This window comes from Pteropus medius, unplaced genomic scaffold (genome assembly GCF_902729225.1).
Source record: "Pteropus medius unplaced genomic scaffold, Ma_sr-lr_union100, whole genome shotgun sequence".
In the NCBI taxonomy this organism is placed as follows: domain Eukaryota; kingdom Metazoa; phylum Chordata; class Mammalia; order Chiroptera; family Pteropodidae; genus Pteropus; species Pteropus medius.
In genome coordinates this window covers 44,227,641-44,248,703 of record NW_024340849.1, presented here as the reverse complement: position 1 = coordinate 44,248,703, position 21,063 = coordinate 44,227,641, and the positions used below count along the sequence as shown (strand labels likewise).

At 34.5% G+C, this 21,063-nt stretch overlaps 1 protein-coding gene across 7 annotated transcripts in view; it reads left to right on the top strand.

The window, feature by feature from the left end:
* Positions 1-21,063, top strand: part of EPB41L3 (erythrocyte membrane protein band 4.1 like 3) — a 213,412-nt gene that overhangs the window by 153,152 nt on the left and 39,197 nt on the right. For all 7 annotated transcript variants that reach the window (XM_039845753.1, XM_039845743.1, XM_039845723.1 and 4 more), the window contains exons 4-8: positions 11,176-11,280; positions 12,461-12,503; positions 17,615-17,690; positions 19,751-19,969; positions 20,335-20,422. In XM_039845753.1, the coding sequence (XP_039701687.1) occupies positions 11,176-11,280; positions 12,461-12,503; positions 17,615-17,690; positions 19,751-19,969; positions 20,335-20,422 (531 nt within the window). The remainder of the gene's footprint in view (positions 1-11,175; positions 11,281-12,460; positions 12,504-17,614; positions 17,691-19,750; positions 19,970-20,334; positions 20,423-21,063) is intronic.

Sequence of the window (21,063 nt, the reverse complement as noted above, 5' to 3'; positions counted from 1 at the left end):
AATTTTCTTAATAACTTTTTTCCTCTAGCTTACTTTATTAGAAGAATACAGTATATAATACATATAGCATACAAAATATATGTTAATTGATGGTTTATGTTATCGGTAAAGCTTCTGGTCAACAGTAGACTCTTAGTTAAAGTTTTGAAGTAGTCAAAAGTTAAACAAGAATTTTTGACTGTGCAGGGACATTGGCACCCCTAACCCCTATGTTCAAGGGTCAACAACTATAACTACATTTTTATATTATGTGAGTATTTTATATAATAAGCCCGATACCCTTTCTCTTCCTGATTACTCAGTCTTGCCCCATTAATAATTGATGGAAAGGACATAAGTGCACTTAGTACATATTTTTTAAGCAATGATAATAGTATCCTTATATTGTTTTGATCGTCAGTGCATTATAGATTAGAAAAGTGACAGTGCTGCAGATTCCTACTTGTTAAACTGATATTATTAGAAGCTGTGTTTTTGTTGTCAGTATTTGCAATGCCTACAGCTCTTTATTTGAACAAATGAATTATAAATCAAAATTTGGGTTTTGTTTTTTTGTTTTGTTGTTCGTTTTGAGAATTGTGTTGGAAAAGAAATTAAGTACTTCTTCTCATAGGAAAAAATTTCTGAGTTTCACATCATTCAGAATTATGTACTATGGTTATTTTACACGATGGATGTTTGATTGTCTCTCAAACATTCTTCTCTCTTTGGCTTCCTTTTCTGCATTCATTTTGCACGCATTGGCTTAGTGACCTGAATCTTTAGCAGATTAACAGCAGGAAATGTTGTCTGACAGTTCACTGCCAACATCTCGTATGTGTGATGTGAAACTCTTTGTAAAAAACCAAGCTCAATGTTTTTATTGGCCCAAAAGAAGCGTGCTTCACCAGGAAGCTATTAACTACCACAATGCATGTCTGTGAGCACAAAAGTATGATTTCGATTAGAGGCTGAAATTGCTACAACAAATGAAGTCAGAAACAGATTGTTGCTGAAAGAAAAAAAAGGCCTTTTAAAAAAAAAAGTTAAGGGCTTACTGTGCAGGAAAGAACTTGTCATGAACGTGCTAAAAGTATTTGTGCACTGAATCTCAGTCAAAATACAAGTCGACTCTAATGCAGTGGAACAGTTCATTCTTGTTTTGGCAGTACTATATGCAATATATGTAATATATATAACTACCTATGTTTTGGCCTAGGATGTACCAAAATGTGTCGTTATACCCAGTACATATTAAAAACCATTCCATGTGTTCTTGTAAAAGATATTGAATATATACTCATTTTACTGACATTAATCAAAATTTTCAAAAATTTCTCAATTTTATCTATGTAGTGATTTTTGTTTTTCACAAGACAAATGGGATGATTTGTTTTCTGTGATTTCACTGCAGAAGAAATAGACTTTCAGATGTGTGTCAGTCTCTATACCAAATTTCAGCATTAGCAACCCTAAATTTATTGGGATCCTTATCAAAAGGGCCTACTAATAATCACCAGCATTTATTGATGAATGCCTCTCATGAGCTAGGCCATATGCTTTCCTGTGTTTTGTCTTATTTGGTAGAACAATCCTATGAGTAAGTACCAATATTATTTCCATTTTATAATGAAGGCAGTGAAGCTGAGAAAGGCTAAATAATTTGTCCAACTTTACAATAGTTTGTCCAGCTAGTTTTAAAACCAAGGTCAAACCCTTGGGGCTTCTGATATACCTCACTTAGGACAGAATGGTGGGAAAACAAACCTGTAATAGGTTGGAAGTCTATTCTAAAGATGTTTAAATAATACTAGATGAATTATAATCTCGAGATAATTTGGACAAGGAAATTACTCTTTTATTTAAAAACTTATCAAGACCAGAAAATAGGTCCATATTCCTATTTTAATAGAACACTCCAGATCATCATTGATAACTAAGCAGGAATGTGGCATAATAATTATTGATCCATTTACTACTATTTGAAAGACAGACCATCATGGTGTTCTGAAAAGCTGATTCCTCATGAATTTAAAGACAAGGCTGGCAATATATGTAACATCTAGACAGAAGAAATTTGATTTCTGCCTCTCATGTCAGCCCTCAATAATTATGCTGCCTGGATCACATTTGGGATTAGTACATAGGCTAGAAGATCTCATTAAGTCCTGCCCTGTGGGCATAGATTCTGTCAGTAGTGGTGTGGAAATGGACTTTCTACTGTGTTTATTAAACTTGATGTTGAAATTAGATGTGAGCCAGAAAGCCCCCCCAAAAAAGTAGATGCATGTAGGGCGGCAGTGCCATATATTGTTTCTTAGACCTTTCCATCCTCAGACCTCTCTAAAGGGTTCATGGTCCGTTGTCACACACCAGACATCATCATCTTTTGTTTCTGGGTTGACTACAGCCTCTTGAGACTTTCCAAGTGTAAATTCAAAAAAAAAAAAAAATCCACTTTCCACTTAAATTTCAGAGCAGACAGTGTTAGAATGTTTTTCTATCAAAAATCTAAAAGAGGTCTATGGCCAGGCCACCCTGAATGTGCCTGATCTCGTCTGATCTCGGAAGCTAAGCAGGGTCAGGCCTGGTTGCTACTTGGATGGGAGACTGCTAATGCTGTAGGCATTAAAAAAAAATCCAAAAGAGGAAAAGGAAAACCCAGGGAAAGATGACCTACACAGAGTCTAGGTGTCTGATTTGGGCTCAAGCTCTGGCCTAGATAATTTGCTGAGTTCTTCAGATGCTCCTAAACTCCTCATAAGTTGTGGTGCAATCACTTAGAAATAAAGAGAATTCCTGTTGACCTTTAGAAGTAAGGAAAAGGGAAAAACATTCAGTGTGGAAAAATGCAATTAGCGAAGGAAGCATGAGAAAAAAAAGGATGGCATTTTGCTTCAAGATTAATCCAAGATAATGGGAAGGGAAATTCTTTCTTCAAATTCATGCCAGTAGCACTTAATTGGCACATATGTTGAATACTGTCAGGGGGGTTTAAGACATTCTATCAGGGGGCTTAAGAAGGATGAACAGTTTCCTGTCCTCAGGGAGCAGAAATACAAGTTCATAAAATACAAGAATAGATACAAAAATATAATTTCCAAAGGGATATCAGTGGTCTATTTGAGGAAGATATGTGATAGAAAGAATAAAGATTTATAGTGTTAACACTCAGCCAAATTGTAAAATAGCTGAAATAAGGTTACAAAAGTATCAGTTTTCCTGAAAGTTCTCAGTATCATCTATATTTTCTTATATTAACATGAATGGTTTAAGCCTAAGCCAATATGACAGGAGGCTTTTTTGTTTTCATTTTTTTAGTGCAGTAGATGAAAGAAATGCACACATACATCCTGATGCAGATTTGGTTCTTCCTTCCCCAGCTTCCCCCAGAAGTATGGAGTGCTGTTAGCTCCTGTTCTCATGCGAAAAGGCTTACGAACCTCAGTTTCATTGTGACTGTGCAGCTCTGGATCAATAAGAACTGTAACCCATCTTCTAAAACTAGACTATTGTGTTTGACTTTACAAATTTCTCTAATTTCAGCAGTTAGCCTTTGCTGCAGGAGAACTTCAATCAGGCTGATTCATAGCTTTGTGAAGCTGAAGAAAAAAACAAATTCTATTGAAGTCTTGTGTCTAGACTTGGTAACTTGTGCTCCCTGCTTTTGCTCTCATTGTCTAAAGGATGGATTGAGAAACAATTTCTAGGAATTTGAGCACTGAGGCAATGCTCGCCTCTGAGAATGCACTGACTGGTGTAGCTGTTTCCAGGTCAGCTGTAACCATGAGCAGCTCCTCACTCTGCCCTTCCCTGGGTCTAGTGCCCTGTGTTTGCTCCTCCCAGTCACTTCTGTAACCTGCTAGGGAAATTGTCAGTGTTTCTGCTATATTGCAGAAGAGAACATCAAAACGTTTACTAACCCACCTGGATCATTCTTTAGTCATGTAGCAGGTTCTTGAGTAAAAGTCTTTATTTTAGCTCTACAAAGGGAAAATGCTCCCCCTTAAAAACATAATTTAAAAACATTTCTATTTCATATATTTTATCCATTGCTTAAATGCAAGCTTGTTGGGATTTTTTGTTTTCACTTTTGTTTTTTACAATTCAATGTTTTATCATTTCTCATTTGTATCATTCTATTTCAGCATTTAGTTGGTTATTTCTTGAGAAGTTAAAATTTTCAATAAAATTTGTTGTAAAGGATATCTTAAGATTTAAGCATGCGTGTTTGTTTGTAAATAAATTTTATCATAATGCAGCTATGAGTGTGTTGGCACATAAACAAAACTGGTTTGGGCCTAAACTAAATCTTAAAAGTTACACATTTCCTTAAAAAAAATTGCTTTAAAGTCTTCATATTTAAGAATTTTTAAGTTATAAATATAATTTAACCTAAAATGTACTTTACAACTTATAACCATGTCTGCATGAATCAGCTGGGGCTTTTAAAGATGTTCAAGTGCCTTGAGCCCATCTTCAAATATTCTGATTTATTTGACTTGAGATGGATTCTTGGGCGCTGACATTTTTAAATGTTCCTAGGGTCCATTGTTGAAAACCACTAGTTTAAAAATATTCTTCTGTGACATCGCTTATGATATGCTTGTGAGAAAAAAAATTCTGTAAAGATTCATCAAGTTACCTTTTTAGTCTCTTAATGGTATTTGACCAAAATGAATCTCCATAAAAGATTAATTACAGGAAGCATGATGCCACTGGGGATGTGTTTATAGCTGGCAGGGATATAAGGTGAGTGAGCAGAGAGATAGCCATGATATAAGGCAGAATATGGAAAGCGCCCCCTCGGTGCTTTAAAGTGCTATAATGTCTAAAGGAGAGAAAAATCAGATTTGGCTGAGAGGATGGGAAATGCTTGAAAGAAGTGGCACTGGAGAGACTTTGTAAAGGATGAGAGAGACTTGACAGGCAGAGCGTTTGGGGACATCAACATTGGTAACGCCTGTAATGGATTGAAACACATCAAACTCATTTCCATCCATGAGTTCATAGTAATAGTACAAAAAATCTAATTGGTGATTTTTGGATGATACTAGAGAGCCAACTCATTATCTTGAAATTGCATAAATGGAAAGGAGTGAGCGTTGACCCTGACTTTCATCATCAAACTCTATTACTGGATAAACAATACTGACAGAAGTCTCTCTTCATAGACATACTCCAACTAATAAATGGAGGAGAAATGATTAGGCTTAGAATATTCTCATCCTGCAACCTCAAATTAATGGATCTAGGGCGATGATCATCAGTGACTGCCAGTATCACAAAAAAAGGCAAGGTTCACTTTATGCCTGCTAATGAAATTACACAGCATCACTTATGCAAATCAGTCAAGTCTGAATCTGATCAAGCTTCTAGATTTAATGACCAGTTTACAGTAAATACAGGAGAGGGAAGAATGAGTTAAATCATACCATGGAGATGCAAACAGCAACGTCTAGACTGAAAGAACCCTACAGCCAAATGACCTGGTCTCATGGAGAAATTAATTTCAAGGGCAAAACCAAGATTAGTGGAGATTTAATTTGCAGATTAAGAGGACTAAAGAGATATGTCAGTCAGTGCAGCGTATGGACTTATCAAACAAACTGGAAAAAAAAAAAGAAACAATTGAGGAAATAAAAGTACTGACTAGATATTTGATGCTGTAAAAGACTAATTGCTAATTTTGTTTAGATGTGATAAAGGTATTGAGGTTAATTTTTTTTAAAAGAGTAGAGTTACTATACTATATCTATACTATCCAGTGGTCCCCAATATTTTGGCACCAGGGACTGGTGCTCCTATGAGAACCTATGCCTGATGATCTGAGGCAGAGCTGAGGCAGTGATGCTAGCGCTAGGGAGTGGCTACAAATATACCTTTCCTGCCTGCTGCTTGCCTCCTGCTGTGCTGCAACCCAGTTCCTAAAAGGCCACGGACTGGTACTGGTCCACAGCCTGGGAGTTTGGGGACCCCTGCATATACTATACTATATAGAGATAAGATTACTTGCTGTGATGCTTTAGGATAAAGGGAAGGGCTGAGTTGAGTGGAACTACAGGTGAATGAAGATTTGATCCTCAGAAGGCATTTGTTGAAATGCCTATTTTTGTATATGTTTGAAATTCCCTAAACTAAAGCATTTTGAAATTAATTTTTAAAACTTGCTCCTCTAAGTGGACAAGTGAAAATAAAAGTTTTCATACAAACTTCCCAGGCAATGCTAGTTGATAAGCAGTCATTGAGAACCAGTGTTTTTACAAACATTATTAAAAAAGTTGTGAATGACCTTTGACTTACAGGGAGTTTCATTAATGTAGTAAAGCTTATTTTATCTGCTGTATTTGAGTGGTGATGATGGACATTTGCTCTTGAATTTAGGGCTGAAAAGAAAGCCTCTGAACCTTAGCTAATATGTCACTATAGTTGTTTGTAGTTTGGATTACGTAGTTGTGCAGTGTACCTCGTGATCAATCACTTTGACCTGTCACCCAGCTTGTTAACAGATCATCTTGGCTTTTGCTCGAAGGCATTTCAGACTTGATCTTCCTGGGTGTGTGTATGTGTATGTGGGATGGAGGAGAATGGCAGCCTGTCCTAGAGGCTTGTATGTGTTGTGACTAACATTTTCGATTTTTCTAAAATGTTTACTGATGATAAAAATTTTGTATTTATTTGCTCATGATAAAAAAGTAGAACATTTGAAGTTTAATTTTTTAAAGTATTTGATAAATTATTAACAATTTAAAATAAGACTAAGTATTTTTATCAGTGTTTCTCTTTAATTATTAGACTTTTCTGAGCAATTTTAGGTTTACAAAAAAATTGAGCAGAAAGTACAGAAAATTCTCATATAACCCCTCACATTCCCCCTCCCCCTCCCCGCGTTCCCTATTTTTAGCATTTTAGTTAGTAAACTACATTTGTTATAATCGATGAACCAATATTGACACATATTATTAACTAAAGTTTACATTAGTGTTTACTATGTGTGGTTCATTCTGTGGGTTTTGACAAATGTATAATGACATGTATCCACCACTATAGTATCATACCCAGTAGTTTTACTGCCCTAAAAATTCTCTGTGCCCTACCTATTCATCCTCCTCTCTCCCCAACGTAACCACTGATCTTTTTACTATCTCCATATTTTTGCCTTTTCCAAAATGTCATATAGTTGGAATCATACAGTATATAGCCTTTTCAGATTGGCATCTTTCATTTAATAATATGAATTTGAAGTTCCTCTATGGCTTGATAGCTCATTTCATTTTAGTGTTAAATAATATTCCATTGTTTGGATTGTAACAGTTTATCTATCCATTCACCTAATGAAGGACATCTTAGATCTTAGTTGCTTGCATGCTTTGGCATATTGAATAAAGCTGCTATGAACATCTGTGTGCAGGTTTTCGTATGTACATAAATTTTCATCTTCGTTGTGTAAATATCAAGGAACATGATGGTTGGATCATGTAGTAAATTTGTTTGGTTTTGTGACAACTGCTAGACTGTCTTCCAAAGTGGCTCCACCATCTTGCATTCCCACCAGCAAGGAATAGAGTTCCTGTTATCTTTGTCAGTCTTTGGTATTATCTGTATTTTGAATTTTAGCCATTCTAATAGGTGCATAGTGGTATCTCGTTTTAATTTGTAGTTCTTTAATAACGTGATGTTGAATAACTTTTCACATACATATTTGACATCCATATATTTTTTGTGAGGTGTCTGTTCACATCTTTTGCCCATGTCTTTTTAATGTGGTTGTTTTCTTGTTGGATTTTAAGAGTTCTTGGTGTATTTTAGATACCAGTCCTTTATCAGACATGTGTTTGCAAATATTTTCTCCCAGTCTGTGTCTTGTCATTTTATTCACTTAAATGTTTTTCTCTTTTGATATACTTATCCTAACACTTAACAATTTCATGTCAATTTGGAATATTTTTAAATTAGAATAAATCGCAAGTTAAAATAGTTAATAATGAAAGTTGTTTAAATTGCTTTGGGGTTTACTATTCTTAGGATATATAAAGTCTTTCAGATTGTTGGGCTGCAATATCCCCATTTACTTTATCAGAAACAGAAATCTAACTTTTCAGTTGGCAAAAGAGGTCAGTCCACCATTGGTTTGTTACCTTAAAAAAGCAAAACGGACTTTTCAGGTTTAGATGTTAACAGTGAATAGTTACATGAACTGTGAATGCCTTTAGGTCGTCAACATGACTTAACAATTTAAAAGAAAACAGCAAACAAGACTAAAAAAAACTGTTAGACATTTTTGGTCAGGTAATTATCCATTGATTTAGAATATCTCTGTCAAAATTTTTTGTAATCTACTCAATTCTTGGCTCATTATGGAGATACACACACACACACACACACATATAAAACTCAGTGACAGTAAGGTGCCTAGATTTGATCATCTGATGAATATCATGTCTTTAGGAACCAAATAAGTAACATAAATTTTCTTAAACTTCCAGTCTGATTGTTGAGCTTTAGTCAAATTAGATGTTATTACCCAATCAATAAGTAGAAATTATTGACTTGAAAAGTTGAATAATGTGCTAGGAAAAAAAAGCATCTGAGTTAAAAGAATCAAGAATTTGGGAGAATTGGGTGTGACTGCAGAGGGGATCCAGTCAGGGCTGGAAAATTGTCCCAACTCCATGTCCTACATTCATTGGAAGCATCATTTTCACCCTGCCTAAGGGTGCTGAAGCCTCATCAGGGCTCCATAGGAAAGAATGCTATAATCATTAATAATGTTTTCTGTGAGCAAAGAAGGCCTGGTTACAGTCTAAAGCCCATGATTGCCTTGCTCCATAGAATTAGTCAGGGATAAGAAAATGAAGTCCCAAATAACTAAAAAGGCTTTTCTAACATCATCCATCTAGCTAAGGGCTGTGGTGACATTTAGCAGGTAGGAGTTTCATTGTTTACATATAGCTATATATAGTAGCTTCTAGACAACTGATCTTGGTTCTTAGGACCAAAAAAAAAAAAAATCTGTTCTAGTCAAGAGACAGCTATGAGTCTCTAATAGAAATCAAATTGTCAGAAGCCAAAAAAATAAGAGCCAGTTAGTATAGTGGTCTGTGCTTGATCTAATCTATGTCACCCTTTAGACAAAAGGAAGAACATGGCAAACCAGAAGACAGCTAATTAAAAAAATGCCCAAGGCAGTCTGCGGCATATTCAGAAACAATTCCTCTATTGAGGGACTGGCTCTGGTCTGCTGGGCCAAGTATATAAGAGGCTTTGTAGAGAAATGTTTTTTTTAATTTGAATTTGTTTTATTTTGTTTTATTTTTACTCATTGAGAAACTATTTGGCCAGACACTGATATGTGTGTGCGTGGTATGGTATGTGTAAATATTGTGGTCTAGCTAAAGCAAATTAGGTAGTGAGCAGGTAATTGATATCTAAAGAAAGAGCAGTGTTAATAATACTAAAACTGCTTATCGATACCACAAGAAGTTGTATATGTACTCCTACAGCAAAAATGCTTAAATTCTGCATTACGTATTCTGCCATTTGTCAGTCACTTGAGCTATAATTGCTAATGTTTGTGGAATGCTTGATATGTGCCATCACTGGACCAAATTTGAGTACTTTCTCTTATTTTTTAATGTCAATCATTCCAAAGAACTAGGAATATCCAATTTACTGAGGGAAAAACAGGTTCTGTAAGGGACATAATGAAATTCAAACCCAGGGTTATATGCTAAAGCCACCGCTCACAGCCATTGTGTAATAATGCCTCTCTCATTTAACTTCTCTGAACCCCTGTGTTCTTATCTGTATACTGGAAATAATACCAATTGAAGCATAAGAAGAACCAGTTTTCGTGTGTGTGAAAACTTTATAGTTTGTTAAGCATTATTCAGAAATAATGTGCTATTATCTGTAAATGAAGATTTAAACCAGTGAGCAGCATTTCATTCATATCATTTATTCTCTTCCATTGAGCAAATGTTATTATGTAGTTTTGCTAACATATAATTTATTTTCACGCATTATTAAACTTTTATCAACGACATCATTGATTCTTTAGCTAGGTACAACTCAGGCTTTACTTTTCTGTCATAAATTTATCTTTTTTCCTAAATGGTCATGCTCGAGGAGACTGCATAATTAACTTCAACTATAATTATGGTTATACAGTAATACACACCACTTACAGGTCTTCTGAATACTTATTATTTTGGCATGTACATTGTTTATCAGTTTTCATATTTCTCATTATTATTGCATTAAATCTTAAAGACAGATATGCTTAATAGATGTGAAATGTTGCTACTACACAAACAAAAGTATTTAGCTTAATTTTGCCAGTTAATCCCATCTCAGAGTCCAAGGACATGTTGAAAGACCTTTGAAGGATTAGGTGAAAATATGATACTGTGTATCATAGTAAATAAAGTTGATGAATATTTTTTCCCAGTTGACTATCTTTTCCCTTTCTCCAGATGACTGCTTAATGGCCAAAAATATAGCACATATATTTGTATCTTATAGTTATTTACAAATAACTTAAAATCTTCAAACTTAATCAACATTTTGTTATATTTACTAAAAATGACTTTAAGAGAAATTGAAAGAAAGTTTAACACTGTAATACAAAACGTAAATTTGTATCAAATACCAAAAATAAACTAATGAAATTATTTTAACAAGCTTTAGAAAGTGATTCATAGCTAGAATTTCTAAGTAAGGACTGGTAGAGAAAGTTTTAAGGAGAGGTTTAAGACAAGGAATAGGGTTAATTCTTCTCGGGCTCAGAATCTGATAATATGAGGAATTGAGTTTGGGCATTCTGAAACATGGTTTTCTGTTGGTCCTTTGATATTCTCTTACCATCAGGATTTTTATATTTCATAAGATATTTGATACTTCCAAGCATCACATCATTTTCCTTGCTATTTCTATTTAGAAATCATCCACAGCTTGCTTGTATTTATTCAGTGACACTAGTGGTTTTTATTTGTTTGTAGGGGCAGGCTTTTCTAGGTTTAGGTCTACTTTGTTGAACTTTTTTATTAGTTAAAAAGGAAATGACAAAGTGTGATCACACTTGATCGTCACATACAATAAAGGTACAGCAAGCATATTTTACCCATTTTTATTCATAGCAACTGAGAGCGCATTTTTTTATTGTATTGACTTGTTTTTATGTTTTGTTCTCTGTAGAAACGCTCCAGAGGCCAACTGCTGTTTGATAAAGTATGTGAACATCTGAACTTGCTAGAAAAAGACTACTTTGGGCTTACATATCGAGATGCTGAAAACCAGAAGGTGAGTAATTAAAAGCAGTACAAAATACTATGGCTTGAACTGCTCATTACTGCAAGAAAGTGACCTAAAACTGAATTGGTAAATCTTTTCTCCACCTTCACTTACAATCCCACATTACTATTTTGAGTAGATGCTGTTAGTCACTTTATTTCTTCATAAAAGAAATTATTGACAACTTTCATTAATCTTGAATATTGTGGAAACAGTCAGTGTTTATTTTTCATGCTCGAGTTATTTATGGTTCCAGGAAAGCATTTTATATAGTGCTTTTTGGGGATGATATATTTCAGTGGTTTGAGCCAATGAGTATCAAATACATATATAAAAATCAAATACTTATATAGAAAACATGTTCACTGGCTGCTGTCTATTCTTAATTCATGTTACTATGCTTTCACGTTCTTGCCAAATCAGAATATGAGATGAGTTGTTTGCTGACCTGGTACGACACTTGTCTCATGTAGTTAGTAGGTATTTAATGTTTAATGTAATGCGTCTTTGGACTCTTACACCTGAGTAATGCAGTCTCTTCAGGGCTTTACCTCACTAATCCCCACAACTACCTGAAAAATAAGAAAGAAGAAATCGTTACCATTGTATTGGTACTAGGAACTGAGTCACAGAAAGTTTGCTCATAGATGTTACATGTTTTGGTGCTGTGTGGTGAATCATACTTAATACCTGCTGAATTCACTGGACAATGTGTAACTTCATCATTAAACATTCGAGTGTTCTGAAGAGGAAAATCATAAATCTCAAGCAAATGTTCATTTGTTAGGAAAGTTTTCTAAATAACTACCTAAGAATCTGTAATCACAGAAGTCACTGTGTGGGACTGAATGGCTTGGACATCAGTGTGCCAAGTTACATGTATCCTTAGTTTATTCTCGGAACTTATTTGAACATAGACTCCATCATATTTTTCTCTGTTTCTCTGCTAGCTTGAATCCACAAAGGCATTGGTTGTAAAAGAAAAGAATTTGTCAAGAATGAATTGTGGACATGCACATTTTTTTCATTAGACCCTCGCAGGACCTGGAAAAGGGGCATCAGATGTGGGGGAAAGACCCAGCTTGGAGGGCCTTGAGCAACCACACATTAATGTGGGTCTCTACCCGGTCAACATTAAGTCATTTTTACTCTTCTCTGATTCAAATTCACGCTATCATTTCCTTTTCAGAATTGGTTGGACCCTGCTAAGGAAATTAAAAAACAGATTCGAAGTAAGTTCTTTCGGATTATTACTTGCAAAAATGAAGAATTTTTAGAAATTGGGGTTTTCTAAATTGGTAGCCCATACCATAGTCACATTCCTGATGTGCATACAGTTTGTTGAAAGACAGATTAAGACCTCAAATTTTATCTTTGGCAAGTTAGCCTAGCTTAGGTCCCATTTTTAATGATCATAACTTGGAAATCAGATGACTATGACATTTGACCTATTCCCTTGCCTGTGAACTATGATTTAATCAAGTGAAGCTCCAGTTGGCAATTAATCATTTAAAAGTTTCAAATTTAATTATTAATGTTATATCAAGCCTAACTGCCATGGAAAGTATGAAAGTCAAGCTAAAAATAACAGTCATTTAATCATTTAGAAATGGAATAACAAGTTGGACTGAAGTTTACTGTCTGGTGACAACCTCTTTTCTTGGTCCCAAAAGGCAAATTAAGAAATGCATAGTTCCTAATAGATAAAACAATTGCATGAGCAACTCACAAAATTGAATTACAAGTAGCTGATAAGTATTAGACAGGTGCTAAATCTTACTAACAATTAAATGCAAATTAAAAGGAAATATACTTTACCTATTCAGATTAGCAAAGATTTTAGAAGTTTAATAATACCTGCACTGGCAATTATGGACACAACTGATAGAAATATAAATTTAAAAAGGTACTTTGTGTCGGTATTTATTAAAATTTAAAATGTCCTTATTTTTTAACCCCTAATTTTACTTATACAAATTTATCCAGCATATATATGAGAGAGGAAAATGTACATATGTGTACATATATGAAAGTATATCATGATACTCTTTGCAATAGTGTAAGACTAAAAACAACTTAAATATTCATTGATAAAGAAATGATCAATCATGGAATAACCATAACTTGAAATACCAAGCAACTATTAAATAGAATGAAGTAGAATAAATGTGTCTTAGCTCTCATTATTGAGACATTAGCGAGACAAATTGTATTTGTTTAAAAAAAAAAAACATGTATATAGGCACATGGAAATATTTTAGAAGAATATGAAATATATTAACAGTAAATACCTCTAGAAGTGCCACTGTAGTGTAGGATTTTGAGAAAGAGGAATAAAAATTTTATTTTTAACCCTTTTCTGTAGCTCTTTTACCATAAACATGGGTAATCTTTATAATTTTCAATAGCTAGTTAAGCTTTTAAAAGCAATTCATTTTTATCAATAAAATCTAGATTACTTTTCCTGAACAAAATTCTAGTTGAACAAATTTGACCAGTTTATTGATAAGAACATCATTCTCATTGAAGTTTTTAACAATTTACTTTTAAGAGTAAAGATATTTCTGGTGCCTTTGAGTGTGTTGAAATATTAAAATATGCCAAGTACTAATAAGAAGTAATTAGTAGTGAGCAGTTCAAAATGGTTTAATAATAGATAATATCTCTAAAGAAGAAAAAGTGTCACTGTACTTCTAGATATTAGAGAGCCTGCTGATTATTTATACAACTATAACATCTTTACCACATTTTTGAGAAATTTGATGTTTTCACTAACCAGAAACTTGTTGAATAGTTACATAGAAATAAGTGGCGATCGAAACCAGGGACAGCTACGGGTGTGATAGTAAGTGTGACTACTCTTTTTGTTCCAGGGAGTCCTAATAAAAATTTTAAGATAATGACTGTATTCTAAGAATCTTCTTATGGAGTTATTTAAAACAGATGTGCTGAATATCCCTCCTAACATTTTGTGTGCCTAAAGTCCTCTGTATTCCTCTGACTAATGAAATGCTGTTTTGTACTTTGGTAATTTATAATTACAAAGCACTTTGAAAATATATTAAGTGTTTAAGAATAAGTCACAATACTGTTACAGGAAAGGCTGTATAAACAGTCGATTGTCTTTTCTATTGTTATTGGAATTCTTTTTTTTCCTTAACTTTCCATTTATCCTGTCTCCTACCTTTCTTTCTAAGAGAAGAAAGCTAAAGACACAATCAGAACATAAAACTGAAAGGATATTTTCATCATATTGTTCAGACAGTGTTTGTGACTACAAAATGAAGAAAATTAAGAGACAGTCTTGCGGATAAAGGAGGAGAGAAATGAGAATTAGAATTTTTTTAAAGTGGAACTTGGTATTTTTACCTATATTTCTTATTGTTTTGATATACTAAAATTCCCTCTTTCCACAAAAATTTACATTCTACCAAGGCAGAGAAGTTTTATCAAACTATTATAATTATTGTACCATCACCTCCTCTTCCTAAATAAATATAAATGATAAAAGGAACTTTCCATCCTTTTTATGCTGTATGTCTCTAGAATGCAATCTTCAAGAGAATGGCAATCAAGCTTATAAAGATTTTAAATTACAAATTTATGAGAAATAGAAAAATTCTGAAGCTGAAGTTTCTTATGAAAAAATTCTAATTCTAGTTATCTTTTATTTATACCTGAACTCAAAATTTTAATGTAGTATATTTTGTAATATGAATATAGTATATTTACAATACAGTAAGTTCATGATAATGATATAGAGTATATGATATATAGTAATTTTATGCTATGAAGGCAGTATATTTAGAAATTTTAAGATTTGGCAGGCATAGAAGATTAAAATTAAATTTTTTTCATAAGAATGAACTCTTCAGTTTCACGATTTTCTATTTATCATAAATTTGTGATTTAAAATGTTATAGCAGCATTATATGAGTATCATTATAATGCATTCAAGCTGTTTCATTTCCTGTTTCTAACCAGCGCTATCATCTGAGCAGATGTAGGCTTGCAAGTCTATGTATTGCATAACCATATCCTCCCAGTTGATCTGCCTCTGCCATATTCTTTGCAGGGATATGTATTTAACTAGATTTTTTTTTTCTTGACTGGAATGTAGGTAGTAGTTTTCTTAAACTTTCCCACTGTTTCAAAATAATGACCTGCAAAGCCTTGTGGTTATTTGGGTTATAACTTTAGACAAGTAGATTCTTTAGGATTGGTGATTTTCAAAGTGTGGTCCCCACACCTAACTGTGTTAATCACAAGGAGGTTTATTAAAAATGCAAGTTCCTAGGCCACATTCCAAATCTCTAGAATAGTAGTCTAAGTGGAGCCTAGGAATTGGCATTTTTAATAAGCACCTCAGATGCTTCTTAGGTCCACTATAGTTTGAAACTCACTTTCCTGGATGAGGATTTTTGCACTGAAATATCTTTCTTTTATTACTTTTTAGTTTCCAACTTAGAGTGTTTTCCCTGAATTTATTATGAGATTGTTTAATTACATTGCTAAACTATTCTTTGGATTCAAGTCATACTTTGAAGAGGTTAAAATTATAAAAGAGCAATAAATCCATTTCCCACAACTACTTCATTAAATTCCACTTGCTTGGGGGAAAGCCAGCTCTCATTTATGAACCTTATCAGTGGCAAGCATAGAAGGGACTCATTTTAGCAGGAAAGAATAGGAATCAGTAGGAAAGTAAACCAAATCAGACTAGTTTTAGAATAACAAAAGGAAGGACTTTTTTGCAAACAGTGGGAAAGATAATCATTAGAGACATATTTGATTGACAAATATTTTAAGGCTTGTAATTCTTATAGCTCATGGTTTAGTAATATTTTTCTGAGTGGTTTAAAAATAATATTAAGCACTCAATTATACCTGTTCTTATGCCAAGTCTTTTGTAAGACACCTCAGATAGCAGCCCTGAGGTGGGGAACTTTAAGGGTAATATGAATGGCAGTGTTAAGGATAAACTAGAATTAATAAATGGACCTATGCCATTTATGCTAGAAATCTAGGCAGATAAGTATTTGCCACTTAATAAGAGAATAGTGCAAAGGAAGAAGCTAGGAAGTACTTTAAATACTATCCCTGTCTTCTGAATGTTTGGAAGGGGTTCATGGAAAAAATGGAGTTTCCAGATGTCATTTAATGGGGAGAAAGGAGTATTTGGAGGCCTTAGGAGAGTATTGAAACATAAGAGTTGGATTGTGAGGTCACAGAATCACAGAGTGAAAGGAAGACCGTGGCTATATGCTGTGGAGATTAAAGACTTCCAGTATGGCACATGCAAGCAGGACCTACGCTGTGGCACTTACAGTGTGGTTATTGGGTGGGGGGATCAGATGTAAACAGTGTCCCAGCAAAGGAACCACCCAGGCTTTAGTAAATTACTTCATTGGAAAGCCAGGAGAAAAGAACAAGATGAATGTAAATTAAAGGTGTGTCCATGTACAGATAAAATGTAGAAAAAAAGAAAAGGGTTTTTTTTTTTCATGTTTATAATGATAAACCACGCACAATTAGAGATAATATAAATAAAATGAAGAGCTTACTAAGGCTGAATAATGTTTCAAGTATACATGTGGACAACACAGAGAGGAAGTGCCTGTGAGCCAACATCTGATTGACTCTTCACTGCTGGAGAGGTCGTACATAGTTGCTACGGGATAAGGAAAGGCAGTGTGTAAAGAGGACTTGTCCAAGTCATAGGCATTATAATAAGGAAGTGTGGAAATTGGTAGTGCACAGTAAATACATTCAACTATCTTTAATCAAAACTTTCCCTGAGTAGGAAAAGAATTTTCAGCTGCTCATAGAACAGCTCCCTTCTTAAATATTCACTATCATAAAATAAAATAAAAATATTTTGAACAGTTCCTTGACATGAATGGGATTTGACCTGTAATAGCAAAGGAGAAAGGACAAAGGAAATGGGATTGTGTCTGTAATGTTGGTATGCAAGCCATCCAGAACTTCATAGCAGTAGATCCAGTCAATTCCAGACTTGTCTGATTGAGGATTATCCATATTGTTCACTTTTCCCCCTCTTCCAAAGGCTTACCTTTGTCACTAAGAAAGGGAGGAAATTAATTTCCTCCTTAGTTAGAGATGCCAGTAAAGGATTTGATTGCAGAGAAGATTAGAAACTAGATGAAGTTTCAGACTTGTCTGTGGATTTTATTTAATGGAGACTTTCCTGTTTTCCATTAATGACCAAAATTTGCCTCCGTGTCAGAACTTGGAGTTAAGGTAGTTCTATTTATCGATTAGAATGCTAAGTAGAAAGGGATTTTCTAAGGTTTTATTCTCATTTTTTTTCTCATCTCTGCAGGTGGTGCTTGGCAGTTTTCATTTAATGTGAAATTTTACCCACCAGACCCTGCCCAGCTATCTGAAGATATCACCAGGTATTTGAAATTTGGCTATAAAAAAGGCAAGCATCTTGAGAGAGTTGTGCTTCCCTTGAATTCTTCAGGAAAGAGCATGCTTACATGCTTATGATCATCCTCGCTAAAATGGCAAACAAAATGCAACCGAATGAGAGCATACATTCCAATGAGGAGATTTGCCAAATCATATCTGTTCTCAGTTGAATCTTTGATAATAAGCCAATACTTCCTCTGCCTGACCCTGGTGAGAAAATGTGGAGTTGGGATACTGTCATCCACCCACCACAACCAAATTGGATGGGATTCAGTCTTAAATTATATAGCCATTCTTAGTGCTTCTGCTTTAAAACTTAGAGTAAAAATATGTCTTTGGATGCTTAAGCTTTTTATATAACCAATCTGATATTTAACAGCTATTTAAGAAAAACACACCCACGGATGCACACATAGATACGTATCAATACATGTATATTTAAGAGTTTGCTTTCCATGTCCTACAAGGAAAACAATTAATTCATTTTCACAAAAGAAGACATTGAGACAGGAGTCTAACAAACATATTCTGGGGTGGCGACTGAGCTGTGAGTGTTAGAAGGGATTCCTTTGTGAAACGGTCCTGTGTGTGCCATGTGCTGTAGGTTTCTCTGCGTTCCATTCTGGATCCTCGGACTCACTCTGAGAGTGAGTAAGTTTATTGCCCGTCAGAGCGATTTTGTGCAGTGTGTGCTGAATTTTCTAGGCAAGACGCACACCCTTGGAGGGCTTTTCAGAAAAGTGAAATTGCTCAAAAAGCTTCAGTCTCTTGTTATGATTAAAAAGAATTTCAACAGACATTTTAGGGGAAGGGTAAAACCTAGCTCCAGACTATTTCTTTTATATTTGCATTAAATCAGAAAAAAAGTTATAGTTCCTTATTTAAAGATTTTTTTTTTTAGTAATATGGAGGAACTATTTAACTGGCTAACTTGTGGCTATAGAACCTATAATACCTAGACTGAAATTTAGTACATGCTTCCTTTCTATCTGTGTAATGTTTGTAGAGCCTGTGAAATGTTTAGAAATTTTTATATCTGACTTACATAGAGTTTACTTATATTAGCTTAAAATCATATTTAGAGGAGGCTTTAAGATTTTTCCATAGTCCTCAGCTTCAACAGAATAACAGTTTGTTTCTTATATGAAAGGTATAAGGTATGTTTCATTATTGTATTCATATGCTGGGCCATGAAAGATATTATTAAAACTCATCAATGTCAACTCTTACCTCGGAGTCTTCTGCAATTAATATTATATCTATAAATCTTAAAAGCAAAATAACAGAGAAGATAAGTCCTCTATTAATGGAGATATTTTTATGTTACCTTGACTATGGAAAATGTTTTATACTCCCCCAATTTAAAACTGTTTACTTATAGTGACGAGCTTCTCAGATTTTAAGGTTGTAATTCTTCAGTTAGTCTTGATATCAGTTGAATTCTAGGAAGTTATCTAAATTTAAAAAATGAGAAATTGAAACAGAAATTATTCATTATTATCAAGAGATTGTCTCACCAGGAATGCAGGAAATTGAGAGCAGATTTTATGATGGTGCAACTGTTGAGTTACCTGAAATTCGTCTTGGTCATATGACTAAAGGTCATAAGACCTTTAGTTTAGACACCAAAATGAGACTTCCTTAAGGATCATTGGAACTCAGTTATATTTAAGAGCGCCATGCTTTATACTATAATACCCCAACCAAAGATTTCAGGGAGGGCATTGGGAACTATTCATTTGACTTTAAATGTTATTTTAAAAGATGTTAGAGGAATATGTCTTTAAGTTTCTTTTACTGTGTGCCTTATTAGTACAACCCTGTTTTGTTATGAACACTGACTTGTCTCTAGATGCCCTTAAATATTGTTTTATAACTAAGTATTTCCCCCTTATATCTAGATCAAAATATAGATTCTAGAAAATTTGTCCTCATGTGATTATTCGACAGGGAGAAATTAGTTACAGAACAATTTATACTGAGTGTTTTTTTTTCATGTATCCCAATGCTGGCTTTTTGCTTTATTGTTTTTGGCTCCTGGAAGGTACTACCTCTGCTTACAATTGCGAGATGACATTGTGTCTGGAAGGCTGCCCTGCTCCTTTGTCACTCTTGCCCTGTTGGGCTCCTACACGGTCCAGTCAGAACTGGGAGACTATGACCCAGACGAATGTGGGAATGATTACATTAGTGAGTTCCGCTTTGCACCAAATCACACTAAAGAACTGGAAGATAAAGTGATCGAGCTGCACAAAAGCCACAGGTTAGTGATATAAAATAAACCCCGTGAACATTCCATTTAAGTTGTTCCTGGATGGTGAGCATCACTTACACACCCACTTTGTCCAGGACTGATTTCGGTACATTACCAATGGAACTTTGCAGAGTAGAGTTCCAATCTGGGTTCAGTTCTGGGATAGTTAGGTTCTCACTTAGAAGGTCTATTTGTGATGTTTTCTTTAAAAGCCATTTTGTCACTTATTCTTATTCTTCCCTCAGAGCACAAATCTGTTGGCGCCTTTATGGGGACTTGCTCATTAGATAGCAAGAGAGCTAAGTAGAAAATATTACAGCCCCACTAGGTAAAAGAAAAGCAGTATTGTAACATTTTTTTTTTGTTCTTATCAGAGGAATGACACCAGCAGAAGCAGAGATGCATTTTTTGGAAAATGCCAAAAAACTATCTATGTACGGAGTAGATTTACATCATGCCAAGGTATGTGTTTTTTAAACCCCAAACTTTCTATTTAATTTTATTTAAGTCATTATTAAGTTATTAAGTTATTAAGTTATTGCTATAAGCTGGTGATTTTTATTTCAGTTCATGTAAACGAAAACTGGGAATTCAAATCTGTCTTTGCCTTTTAAGGCCAGCCCAATGATAAAGAAAATTTAGCTCTCTGATGTTTTACCGAGGGGTTGGCTCTGCATGGCTCAAACTCACATAACTCATGGTCTCAGCCCTCTGAAAGCCCTCGTAGGCAGAGCCTCTGATTGCCTGGATTCAGTTAGAAGTTTATCTTCATATAATAAACTCTGAGCTTAACCGCCTTCCTGGTCTCCCCCACTTTGTGCTGACATGTGCCCTTTTTTCCTGCCAGATCCTGTCTCCCTTTTCCTGGAATATACCCAACTTTGCACTGTCCTGCCCTTTCTTGTCTGTCTGTCTGCCTAAACTCAGCCAATTGTCCTATACCCAATGTCACATCTGTTCTGTGCCAAGTACTGTTTATGCCTCTGTTCTAGACACCCACCAGGCACTTAGTAAATTCATGTGAAATTTAAATAACTCCATTTCTAAAGTTTAGGCATTCGGACAAATAATCAAGTACTTTAAAATAAGATTGTTATTTTATT